The 13,933-nt window shown below is 49.3% G+C and overlaps 1 protein-coding gene across 1 annotated transcript in view; it reads right to left on the reverse strand.

Moving 5' to 3' along the window:
• Positions 1-12,833, reverse strand: part of LOC123749379 (uncharacterized protein DDB_G0283357-like) — a 76,779-nt gene extending 63,946 nt beyond the window's left edge. The window contains exons 1-3 of the mRNA XM_069338208.1: positions 12,527-12,833; positions 7,863-7,963; positions 1,597-2,833 (exon numbers count right to left, since the gene is read on the reverse strand). Coding sequence (XP_069194309.1) covers positions 1,597-2,833; positions 7,863-7,963; positions 12,527-12,833 — 1,645 coding nt within the window. The remainder of the gene's footprint in view (positions 1-1,596; positions 2,834-7,862; positions 7,964-12,526) is intronic.
• Positions 12,834-13,933: the final 1,100 nt, after the last annotated feature.

Consider the following 13,933-nt stretch of genomic DNA (forward strand, 5'->3'; position numbering starts at 1 on the left):
GGTGAAAACAGGATTCGATCCCACACTAGTCTGGTGAAAACAAGATTGGATCCTACTTGTCTGGTGAAAACAGGATTGGATCCCACTTGTCTGGTGAAAACAGGATTGGATCCCACACTAGTCTGGTGAAAACAGGATTGGATCCTACTTGTCTGGTGAAAACAGGATTGGATCCCACTTGTCTGGTGAAAACAGGATTGGATCCCACACTAGTCTGGTGAAAACAGGATTGGATCCCACATGTCTGGTGAAAACAGGATTGGATCCCACACTAGTCTGGTGAAAACAGGATTGGATCCTACTTGTCTGGTGAAAACAGGATTGGATCCCACTTGTCTGGTGAAAACAGGATTGGATCCCACACTAGTCTGGTGAAAACAGGATTGGATCCTACTTGTCTGGTGAAAACAGGATTGGATCCCACTTGTCTGGTGAAAACAGGATTGGATCCCACACTAGTCTGGTGAAAACAGGATTGGATCCCACTTGTCTAGGGAAAACAGGATTGGATCCCACTAGGATTGGATTCCACTTGTCTGGTGAAAACAGGATTGGATCCCACTTGTCTGGTGAAAACAGGATTGGATCCCACTTGTCTGGTGAAAACAGGATTGGATCCCACTTGTCTGGTGAAAACAGGATTGGATCCCACATGTCTAGTGAAAACAGGATTGGATCCCACTTGTCTGGTGAAAACAGGATTGGATCCCACACTAGTCTGGTGAAAACAGGAATGGATCCCACACTAGTCTGTTGAAAACAGGATTGGATCCCACTAGTCTGGTGAAAACAGGATTGGATCCCACTTGTCTGTTGAAAACAGGATTGGATCCCACTAGTCTGGTGAAAACAGGATTGGATCCCACTTGTCTGTTGAAAACAGGATTGGATCCCACTTGTCTGGTGAAAACAGGATTGGATCCCAGTTGTCTGGTGAAAGCAGGATTGGATCCCACTGTCTGGTGAAAACAGGATTGGATCCCACTTGTCTAGTGAAAACAGGATTGGATCCCACTTGTCTGGGAATTCAGAATTGGATCCCACTAGTCTGGTGAAAACAGGATTGGATCCCACTTGTCTGGTGAAAACAGGATTGGATCCCATTAGTCTGGTGAAAACAGGATTGGATCCCACTTGTCTGGTGAAAACAGGATTGGATCCCATTAGTCTGGTGAAAACATAATTGGATCCCACTTGTCTGGTGAAAACAGGATTGGATCCCACTTGTCTGGTGAAAACAGGATTGGATCCCATTAGTCTGGTGAAACAGGATTGGATCCCACTTGTCTGGTGAAAACAGGATTGGATCCCATTAGTCTGGTGAAACAGGATTGGATCCCACTTGTCTGGTGAAAACAGGATTGGATCCCACTTGTCTGGTGAAAACAAGATTAGATCCCACTAACCAATTTGTAAAGTATACGGAAACAATAACCCTGATCTTGAAAACCTGAGGAAATATTAACTCAATATTTCGATCCCAAGCTGAGATGCTCTCCAGCAGTGGAAACCTTTACATTGACTACTGCGCTAGTGCCCTTCACTCTCACCTTGTAAACTATATGTTAAATTATATATATACTGTCTTCTCATTACCATATAGTTCAAGACAGTCACGAGGCCTACACGTTATATTAGAACATGGGAGTAGGTCTGAGGACATGGGAGTAGGTCTGAGGACATGGGAGTAGGTCTGAGAACATGGGAGTAGGTCTGAGGACATGGGAGTAGGTCTGAGGACATGGGAGTAGGTCTGAGGACATGGGAGTAGGTCTGAGGACATGGGAGTAGCTCTGAGAACATGGGAGTAGGTCTGAGGACATGGGAGTAGGTCTGAGGACATGGGAGTAGGTCTGGGAACATGGGAGTAGGTCTGAGGACATGGGAGTAGGTCTGAGGACATGGGAGTAGGTCTGAGGACATGGGAGTAGGTCTGAGAACATGGGAGTAGGTCTGAGGACATGGGAGTAGGTCTGAGGACATGGGAGTAGGTCTGAGGACATGGGAGTAGGTCTGAGGACATGGGAGTAGCTCTGAGAACATGGGAGTAGGTCTGAGGACATGGGAGTAGGTCTGAGGACATGGGAGTAGGTCTGGGAACATGGGAGTAGGTCTGAGGACATGGGAGTAGGTCTGAGGACATGGGAGTAGGTCTGAGGACATGGGAGTAGGTCTGAGGACATGGGAGTAGGTCTGGGAACATGGGAGTAGGTCTGAGAACATGGGAGTAGGTCTGGGAACATGGGAGTAGGTCTGAGGACATAGGAGTAGGTCTGAGGACATGGGAGTAGGTCTGAGAACATGGGAGTAGGTCTGAGAACATGGGAGTAGGTCTGGGAACATGGGAGTAGGTCTGAGGACATGGGAGTAGGTCTGGGAACATGGGAGTAGGTCTGAGGACATGGGAGTAGGTCTGAGAACATGGGAGTAGGTCTGAGGACATGGGAGTAGGTCTGAGAACATGGGAGTAGGTCTGAGAACATGGGAGTAGGTCTGAGGACATGGGAGTAGGTCTGAGAACATGGGAGTAGGTCTGAGAACATGGGAGTAGGTCTGAGAACATGGGAGTAGGTCTGAGAACATGGGAGTAGGTCTGAGGACATGGGAGTAGGTCTGAGGACATGGGAGTAGGTCTGAGAACATGGGAGTAGGTCTGAGGACATGGGAGTAGGTCTGAGGACATGGGAGTAGGTCTGAGGACATGGGAGTAGGTCTGAGAACATGGGAGTAGGTCTGAGAACATGGGAGTAGGTCTGAGAACATGGGAGTAGGTCTGAGAACATGGGAGTAGGTCTGAGGACATGGGAGTAGGTCTGAGGACATGGGAGTAGGTCTGAGAACATGGGAGTAGGTCTGAGGACATGGGAGTAGGTCTGAGGACATGGGAGTAGGTTTGAGAACATGGGAGTAGGCCTCAGAACATGGGAGTAGGCCTCAGAACATGGGATTAGGCCTCAGAACATGGGAGTAGGCTTCAGAACATGGGAGTAGGCCTTAGAACATGGGAGTGGGCCTCAGAACATGGGAGTAGGCCTCAAAACATGGGAGTAGGCCTCAAAACATGGGAGTAGGCCTTAGAACATGGGAGTAGGCCTCAGAACATGGGAGTAGGCCTTAGAACATGGGAGTAGGCCTCAGAACATGGGAGTAGGCCTCAGAACATGGGAGTAGGCCTCAGAACATGGGAGTAGGCCTTAGAACATGGGAGTAGGCCTTAGAACATGGGAGTAGGCTTCAGAACATGGGAGTAGGCCTCAGAACATGGGAGTAGGCCTCAGAACATGGGAGTAGGCCTCAGAACATGGGAGTGCCCCGAAATACCCCACGGTAAACTTGAGTGGCAGGAACCCAAGCCTCAGTCATGTCCCTGGTCAGTAGATTAATTTTCTACATACAAATGTTTGATGAAATATTGGAGGGTCCTCGTGGGATGAGTCTCTAGGATGACTGATGCTGAAGGATCCTTTGCTATCAGGATGTGGTCGGTCCTATGATTTTAGTTGGTGAGTAGCGTTCACCTGTGTTCACCTGTGTTTCACCTGTGTTCACCTGTGTTCACCTGTGTTCACCTGTGTTTCACCTGTGTTTCACCTGTGTTTCACCTGTGTTCACCTGTGTTCACCTGTGTTCACCTGTGTTTCACCTGTGTTTCACCTGTGTTCACCTGTGTTTCACCTGTGTTCACCTGTGTTCACCTGTGTTTCACCTGTGTTTCACCTGTGTTTCACCTGTGTTCACCTGTGCTCACCTGTGTTCACCTGTGTTCACCTGTGTTCACCTGTGTTCACCTGTGTTTCACCTGTGTTCACCTGTGTTTCACCTGTGTTTCACCTGTGTTCACCTGTGTTTCACCTGTGTTCACCTGTGTTCACCTGTGTTCACCTGTGTTCACCTGTGTTTCACCTGTGTTCACCTGTGTTCACCTGTGTTTCACCTGTGTTCACCTGTGTTTCACCTGTGTTTCACCTGTGTTCACCTGTGTTCACCTGTGTTTCACCTGTGTTTCACCTGTGTTCACCTGTGTTTCACCTATGTTCACCTGTGTTCACCTGTGTTTCACCTGTGTTCACCTGTGTTTCACCTGTGTTCACCTGTGTTCACCTGTGTTCACCTGTGTTCACCTGCGTTCACCTGTGATTTCATTGCACTGGTATAACTACCCATTTAATATTATTTTCTGGAGTTACTAAGTCTCATGTAGTTCTTTTTGTGTAAATAAAAGTTATGGTAGTAAAGTTAGCAGTTGTGATGTATAAAGGTTGTATTCATCAATGTATACAGGTTGTATTCATCAATGTATACAGGTAATTAATCTTCGTTTCTAACTCGGGGTTCAGCACTTTAATTAACACTGACAGTTTGAGGCCAGCAACCCACAAATATACATTGGTCTTAAAAATACTTGAGGATTAAAGTAAACTCTGTATATATATATACACACACACATACATACATACATACATACATACCATGTGTTATACACCGTGTATGCATGTGCCCGTTGGCGGCGTTTGGGCTTTCTACCCTTGACGGCAATTTCACACATGGTCGCATTTCCCCTGAGGTGTATGGCTGTATAGAGCCACGTATGGTGCTGGTGGTGGTGGTGGTGTATTAAACGTTTGTTGGTATTGTATATATTTCAGTCCTCCAAAACAATACAACATGCAGTGACACAAACTGTATGAACTGTGGCGCCATACAGATATTTGGACTGTGGTGCCATACAGATATTCCGACTGTGGTGCCATACAGATATTCGGACTGTGGCGCCATACAGATATTTGAACTGTGGTGCCATACAGATATTCGGACTGTGGCGCCATACAGATATTCGGACTGTGGCGCCATACAGATATTTGAACTGTGGTGCCATACAGATATTCGGACTGTGGTGCCATACAGATATTCGGACTGTGGCGCCATACAGATATTCGGACTGTGGTGCCATACAGATATTCGGACTGTGGTGCCATACAGATATTCGGACTGTGGTGCCATACAGATATTCGGACTGTGGCGCTATACAGATATTCGGACTGTGGCGCCATACAGATATTCGGACTGTGGTGCCATACAGATATTCGGACTGTGGTGCCATACAGATATTTGAACTGTGGCGCCATACAGATATTCGAACTGTGGTGCCATACAGATATTCGGACTGTGGCGCCATACAGATATTTGAACTGTGGTGCCATACAGATATTCGGACTGTGGTGCCATACAGATATTTGAACTGTGGCGCCATACAGATATTCGGACTGTGGCGCCATACAGATATTCGGACTGTGGCGCCATACAGATATTCGGACTGTGGCGCCATACAGATATTCGGACTGTGGCGCCATACAGATATTCGGACTGTGGCGCCATACAGATATTCGGACTGTGGTGCCATACAGATATTCGGACTGTGGCGCCATACAGATATTCGGACTGTGGCGCCATACAGATATTCGGACTGTGGCGCCATACAGATATTCGGACTGTGGCGCCATACAGATATTTGAACTGTGGCGCCATACAGATATTCGGACTGTGGCGCCATACAGATATTCGGACTGTGGCGCCATACAGATATTCGGACTGTGGCGCCATACAGATATTTGAACTGTGGCGCCATACAGATATTCGGACTGTGGCGCCATACAGATATTCGGACTGTGGTGCCATACAGATATTCGGACTGTGGCGCCATACAGATATTCGGACTGTGGCGCCATACAGATATTCGGACTGTGGTGCCATACAGATATTCGGACTGTGGCGCCATACAGATATTCGGACTGTGGCGCCATACAGATATTCGGACTGTGGCGCCATACAGATATTCGGACTGTGGTGCCATACAGATATTCGGACTGTGGCGCCATACAGATATTCGGACTGTGGCGCCATACAGATATTCGGACTGTGGTGCCATACAGATATTCGGACTGTGGCGCCATACAGATATTCGGACTGTGGCGCCATACAGATATTCGGACTGTGGCGCCATACAGATATTCGGACTGTGGCGCCATATAGATATTCGGACTGTGGCGCCATACAGATATTCGGACTGTATGGTCAAACATTCCCGAGTGAAGTTGCTTATAAAAGATATACAAATATTTTATCTATTGACAGGACATTGTACAGGACTAACAACCTAACCTAACCATTCCTAGGCTTAATATAAGTAAATCTAGATATAATATATTAAAACAAATATGTAGTATAGTACATATATGTACTATACAAGGCTAAAATTATAATATTTTGTACATATTTCATATAGTCGTTATAGGTACTATTATTTTGGAAGCACACATAATATTTTTGATGTGTAGCACAAAGTGTATATTTATTGCATAATTTGCATATATACATATATTTTAATTACCGGTTGCCCCATTTCAATGGGTAGAGAGAGGGGGGGGGGAGCATCAGCCCAGATGAATGATGGTGAGTAATTTACTGACAGAATGTTATGGATGTTCAAAAATATAACATTACTGGTATCACTGACATCCGTTCACTTGTTCATAGCAAGTGTTCCCTTGTTCACTTGTTCATAGCAAGTGTTCACTTGTTCACTTGTTCATAGCAAGTGTTCCCTTGTTCACTTGTTCATAGCAAGTGTTCACTTGTTCTTGTTAGCTCCCCTTCTCACTTATGTCACTTCTTCTCGTCTCCCTTGCTTATTCTTTGTTATCGCACCTTTGCTTACCTTTCATATAAACTTCACTCACCCCTCAAGTTCCTTTTATCTCCTCTTTACATTCCTTATCTTTCACCTTTCTTTCATTTCCTTCACCTTCCCTTCACTTTATTTCCCCTTCAACTCCCTTCACCTTTCAATGAAAGTATAAACATACAAGTCTCATTTATTTATTTATAAAGTAATTTTCAAACGAAATTCAAGAAAGCTGTCATGGCCAGGAGGCGGTTTGGCCCCACCACTTACGAACAACTTGTCTTCTTAAAAAGAACGTCGCTTTTGGCCGTTTGGCCGTATGGCCGAATATGGACGTAATTTGAAAATGAAATAATAATGAAAATAAATTTGGGATTTTTTTATTTCAACAACAGTAAGTTAAGGGTCCTCTGATAGGTTAGGTGGGCAGGAAATTCTCATAAAGTTTCAAAACGGTATGAAAAACGTTAATTGAAAGTTTCCTCTTCTAAGGTGGCCGAGTAAGCCGGACGACTCAAACAGAAAACGGAACAGTACGTTACTTTTGTGAGTCGATTTCATTTCAAATTACGTCCAAATTTGGCCATAGTGCGCATACGAGCCAGTGACGTTATTTTCAAGAGGACGGGTTGCTGCTCCAGATAGTTTACCATGCATATGTCACCTTATTGAGATTACATTGTGTTTATAATCATCATATATTACAAGAATTGTTTTTAATTATATTTAACAAGCAAAAGGAACTCCCAGATAAATTTGCATATTGATTCTTCAGAAACGGAAGCTGGAGTCGGCCACAGTCCCAACTGTGGTCTGTATGGACGCCTTAACTACCCCCAAGAACGGAAAAAGTCTCCCAGGTGACCTAGCAGGTAACGGAAAAAGTCCCAAGTACCCAAGAGAAAGTACCCAAGAGAAGCTTCAGGTACACAAGAGAAGCTTCAGGTACCCATGAAAAGCCCCCAAGTACCCATGTACCCAAGCCTCAGGTACCTAAGACGAGTCCCTAGTAAACGTGAGATACCTAAATACCCGAGAGAAGCTCAGGGTACCCGGGAGAAGCCGGACCTCGGGTACCCAGAAGGCAGCGGCCCAGAAAATGGCTCAAAGGAACAGCAATTATAATAAAGTTTATATATAATATATAGTGGGATATAAGATTAACATCAAGAGACGATACCATTTGACAGTCGAAGGTTTCAGACCGCTTACCAAGGTTGTAAACTACTAACAAGAAGGTTTCAGTGGTCTTATAATGATACCAAACCACACTCGATGTTCCTGTGGACACATATAAACCATAAAATCATTCTGACCTCATACAACTATTAAAACACATTTACGAACGATTCGGAACTCTAGCCATGTTACACACCTCTTACGGAGGCTACAAACTACTTACGAATCTTACTGATCAAGTAGGAATGTTTCAAATAACTTACCAAGTTTTTCAAACACACATGAATGTTGCAGACCTCTTACGCAAGTTCCGAGAACATTTACGAAGATCTTAAAGCCACCCACGAGATCTTAAGCTAAAAAGCAGCTTGTGAAAGTCATCAGACTAAAGTTGCGTATCCGTCTCGCTTGTTAGCGACTTAATCACAGGGAATAGTTCACTTAACTTGTTGCTATAAGTGCACATCACAAGACTATCCGGCGAGGCACGAGGAATGGGTACCATGCCAGTACCACAGGGACGGGGTACCATGCCAGTACCACAGGGACGGGGTACCATGCCAGTACCACAGGGAAGGGGTACCATGCCAGTACCACAGGGACGGGGTACCATGCCAGTACCACAGGGACGGGGTACCATGCCAGTACCACAGGGAAGGGGTACCATGCCAGTACCACAGGGACGGGGTACCATTCCGGTACCACAGGGACGGGGTACCATGCCAGTACCACAGGGACGGGGTACCATGCCGGTACCACAGGGACGGGGTACCATGGCGGTACCACAGGGACGGGGTACCATGCCAGTACCACAGGGACGGGGTACCATGCCAGTACCACAGGGACGGGGTACCATGCCAGTACCACAGGGACGGGGTACCATGCCAGTACCACAGGGAAGGGGTACCATGCCAGTACCACAGGGACGGGGTACCATGCCAGTACCACAGGGAAGGGGTACCATGCCAGTACCACAGGGACGGGGTACCATGCCAGTATCACAGGGACGGGGTACCATGCCAGTACCACAGGGACGGGGTACCATGCCAGTACCACAGGGACGGGGTACCATTCCGGTACCACAGGGACGGGGTACCATGCCAGTACCACAGGGACGGGGTACCATTCCGGTACCACAGGGACGGGGTACCATGCCAGTACCACAGGGACGGGGTACCATGCCAGTACCACAGGGACGGGGTACCATGCCATTACCACTGGGACGGGGTACCATGCCAGTACCACAGGGACGGGGTACCATGCCAGTACCACAGGGACGGGGTACCATGCCAGTACCACAGGGACGGGGTACCATGCCAGTACCACAGGGGCGGGGTACCATGCCAGTACCATAGGGACGGGGTACCATGCCAGGTACCAGGTTTCTATACCAAAAAATAATTATATGGGTAGCGAATAAGATCATCCAGGAGCCTTGAAAGATGATGGATGAGAAGGGTTCCTCACGGCCTTTGATGAGGTCTTGATGTCAAGTCTTGATCGAAAGTCCTTCTCTTGCCTCTCGAAAGGCTTTGATATCTCTCTGTCTTAACATCTCCCTTGGGGCCCCCTGGTGGCTGTTCCCGGAACCTCTCTCTTCGTCTCTCTATCTCTCACTCTCTCTCTGGGGTGTCTGAGGGGGTCTGTGTTTACAGCGGGCCTCAGTGACGGGTCCCGGAGAAGGTTTGAAGATAAATAGTTAAGATTGCTGGGAGATTCTTGGCGGCCTTCTGAGTGGTTCTTGTCTTGTGTATTATCAACTTCAGCGTGTGTGTTTTTCCCGACAGTCTCTCGCCGTATTGTCTATCTTATGATTGTCATTATCTCTTCTGTCCTCTTCATATTAGCGATAGTCTATTAATGTAAACATTAACTACCATTGTTTCTTTTCCCTTCTGTGGGAGCTCACCAGGGGAGGGTTTCTGTGGGTGCTCACCAGGGGGGGGTTTCTGTGGGTGCTCACCAGGGGAGGGTTTCTGTGGGTGCTCACCAGGGGAGGGTTTCTGTGGGTGCTCACCAGGGGAGGGTTTCTGTGGGTGCTCACCAGGGGAGGGTTTCTGTGGGTGCTCACCAGGGGAGGGTTTCTGTGGGTGCTCACCAGGGGAGGGTTTCTGTGGGTGCTCACCAGGGCACAAGCCTCAGGATTCAGCAAGCTGTGACGACATTCATCTCACTTTATGGATAAAGTTAAATAGCTTAATAGGTCAATGTCTAGTGCGGAGTGGCTGAGGTGGTGCTACGGGGAGTGACTGAGGTGGGGCTACGGGGAGTGACTGAGGTGGTGCTACGGGGAGTGACTGAGGTGGGGCTACGGGGAGTGACTGAGGTGGGGCTACGGGGAGTGACTGAGGTGGGGCTACGGGGAGGGACTGAGGTCGGGCTACGGGGAGTGACAGAGGTGGGGCTACGGGGAGTGACTGAGGTAGGGCTACGGGGAGTGACTGAGGAGGGGCTACGGGGAGTGACTGAGGTAGGGCTACGGGGAGTGACTGAGGTGGGGCTACGGGGAGTGACTGAGGTAGGGCTACGGGGAGTGACTGAGGTAGGGCTACGGGGAGTGACTGAGGTAGGGCTACGGGGAGTGACTGAGGAGGGGCTACGGGGAGTGACTGAGGTGGGGCTACGGGGAGTGACTGAGGTGGGGCTACGAGAAGTCTCTCCCTCACATCTCTCCATCCCATTAATCTTCCATTCCATCCCATTTTTCTCTCCATCTCATCATTCACTCCCTCTAAATGTTCCATTTATTCTCTCATCTCATCATTTATCTCTTCCATATTATTCCTTTCTTCCAACTATTATTTACACCCCATCGTTACTTCTGTTCCATTATTATTCCATTATTTTCTCGTCCTCTTAATCTCTGTTCCATTTCTCTCTTGTCCCATCATTCTCTTTCCCATTACATTGTTCCTCTCTTTTATCATTCGTATCTTTTCCTTCCATACACTATTCTATCTTTTTCTTCCTAATGGTTCCATTATTCTTTCAACCCCATTATTCTCTCCCATTATTGGTGACGCACCACCCACCATCCGGCAGACACGCCACTAACCACCCACCATCCGGCAGACACACCACTAACCTCCCACCATCTGGCAGACACGCCACTAACCACCCACCATCCGGCAGACACGCCACTAACCTCCCACCATCCGGCAGACACGCCACTAACCACCCACCATCCGGCAGACACGCCACTAACCACCCACCATCCGGCAGACACGCCACTAACCACCCACCATCCGGCAGACACGCCACTAACCACCCACCATCCGGCAGACACGCCACTAACCACACACCATCCGGCAGACACGCCACTAACCACCCACCATCCGGCAGACACACCACTAACCACACACCATCCGGCAGACACGCCACTAACCACCCACCATCCGGCAGACACACCACTAACCACCCACCATCCGGCAGACACACCACTAACCACCCACCATCCGGCAGACACACCACTAACCACCCACCATCCGGCAGACACACCACTAACCTCCCACCATCCGGCAGACACACCACTAACCACCCACCATCAGGCAGACACACCACTAACCTCCCACCATCCGGCAGACACACCACTAACCACCCACCATCCGGCAGACACACCACTAACCTCCCACCATCAGGCAGACACACCACTAACCACCCACCATCAGGCAGACACACCACTAACCTCCCACCATCAGGCAGACACACCACTAACCACCCACCATCAGGCAGACACACCACTAACCACCCACCATCCGGCAGACACACCACTAACCTCCCACCATCAGGCAGACACACCACTAACCTCCCACCATCCGGCAGACACACCACTAACCTCCCACCATCAGGCAGACACACCACTAACCACCCACCATCAGGCAGACACACCACTAACCTCATATACCACTTGTTAGGGATATGAGGACAAGGAGCTGGGATGGGGCAGAGGGAAGGAATGGTGCCCCACGACCTGGACCATCGGGGATCGAACGCCGACCTGCAAGAAGCGAGGCTATACCTGTACCGACCAGTCCAAGTGGCTGAACATCTTAAAGAAAGATCAAATGGGCATCAAGAAGAAGAGAATAGCTCACGCTAGATACATATTAAATAAATTATCTTAAACAGTCAATACAATAGAATACAATGCAATACAGTAAGGTGAGACGGTCGTTACCTGCAGGTAAGGAGACCTTAATTACCTGCAAGATGAAAGACTTCACTAAGCGCATCTTATAATCATCTTCAAGTCTTCAACAAGATAATAACGAGGAACTGAAGTGAAGTCGATACGTTGCCATGAGGGGCGTTGGCTTTCTAATTATGTAAATGAACCATATTTTCAAGTGAGTTCTGAAGGACTGCTCTTGTGCGTGTCATCGGAGACTTGTCTTTCAAGTCTTATTGGCAAGTCTGTGTTGGGAAGTCTGTTTCTCCCGAGGCAAAGTCCGGAGTTACTAATGACTTGTTGGAAGGCGGTGAGTTATGGACGTCAGACATTTAGCCTCGAACCTGGTCCTGCTCGCCCAAGTTACTCCATGAACGGCCTCCACACGAACGGCGGGTCATATATCTTCGGGGCTGACACTCACACGAACACCCGTTCGACCATCCACTTGTCTGAGTCTGACACCCACACGAACACCCGTTCGACCATCCACTTGCCTGAGTCTGACACCCACACGAGCGCCCGTTCGACCATCCACTTGACTGAGTCTGACACCCACACGAACGCCCGTACGACCATCCACTTGACTGAGTCTGACACCCACACGAACACCCGTTCGACCATCCACTTGACTGAGTCTGACACCCACACGAACGCCCGTACGACCATCCACTTGCCTGAGTCTGACACCCACACGAACGCCCGTTCGACCATCCACTTGACTGAGTCTGACACCCACACGAACGCCCGTACGACCATCCACTTGACTGAGTCTGACACCCACACGAACACCCGTTCGACCATCCACTTGCCTGAGTCTGACACCCACACGAACGCCCGTTAATGCGTCTTCTTCCCATTGGTTGACGCCCATTTGAACCCGCTGTTGAACCTCCGACCTAACGTCACACACGATGTGATCTCCCGTTTCTTCCCGTTATCAACATTACCTGTTGTTGATCTCTAGTTGCCGTTCCCTCTCAGATGGCAACGGGAGTCATTCGTAATCCCTAACCAGAGCTCCTCCTTAACCACCTCAGGTAGTAAGTCCTACGTAACGCTCCAACTTTACCCATACACAACAGCCTGATGTATCCACCAGACAATCATCACGGCGAGTGTCTGGGAGGACCGAGGACGCCCAGACCTGCTCCAGTGATTTCGTGAATTGACTTTTTACCTTCTCTTGCCATTTTTTGTACGTGGATGGGTAGGAAGGTAGCGTGTGGCGTCCACGCTGGCTGTGTGGTCCTCGTTCTGGCCTCCTCTCCCGTCACCACTGTGGTGCTGCCTCCTCTCCCGTCACCACTGTGGTGCTGCCTCCTCTCCCGTCACCACTGTGGTGCTGCCTCCTCTCCCGTCACCACTGTGGTGCTGCCTCCTCTCCCGTCACCACTGTGGTGCTCCCTCCTCTCCCGTCACCACTGTGGTGCTGCCTCCTCTCCCGTCACCACTGTGGTGCTCCCTCCTCTCCCGTCACCACTGTGGTGCTGCCTCCTCTCCCGTCACCACTGTGATGCTCCCTCCTCTCCCGTCACCACTGTGATGCTGCCTCCTCTCCCGTCACCACTGTGGTGCTGCCTCCTCTCCCGTCACCACTGTGATGCTCCCTCCTCTCCCGTCACCACTGTGGTGCTCCCTCCTCTCCCGTCACCACTGTGATGCTGCCTCCTCTCCCGTCACCACTGTGGTGCTGCCTCCTCTCCCGTCACCACTGTGGTGCTGCCTCCTCTCCCGTCACCACTGTGGTGCTGCCTCCTCTCCCGTCACCACTGTGGTGCTCCCTCCTCTCCCGTCACCACTGTGGTGCTCCCTCCTCTCCCGTCACCACTGTGGTGCTCCCTCCTCTCCCGTCACCACTGTGGTGCTCCCTCCTCTCCCGTCACCACTGTGGTACTCCCTCC

Source organism: Procambarus clarkii, chromosome 39 (genome assembly GCF_040958095.1).
Source record: "Procambarus clarkii isolate CNS0578487 chromosome 39, FALCON_Pclarkii_2.0, whole genome shotgun sequence".
NCBI lineage: Eukaryota > Metazoa > Arthropoda > Malacostraca > Decapoda > Cambaridae > Procambarus > Procambarus clarkii.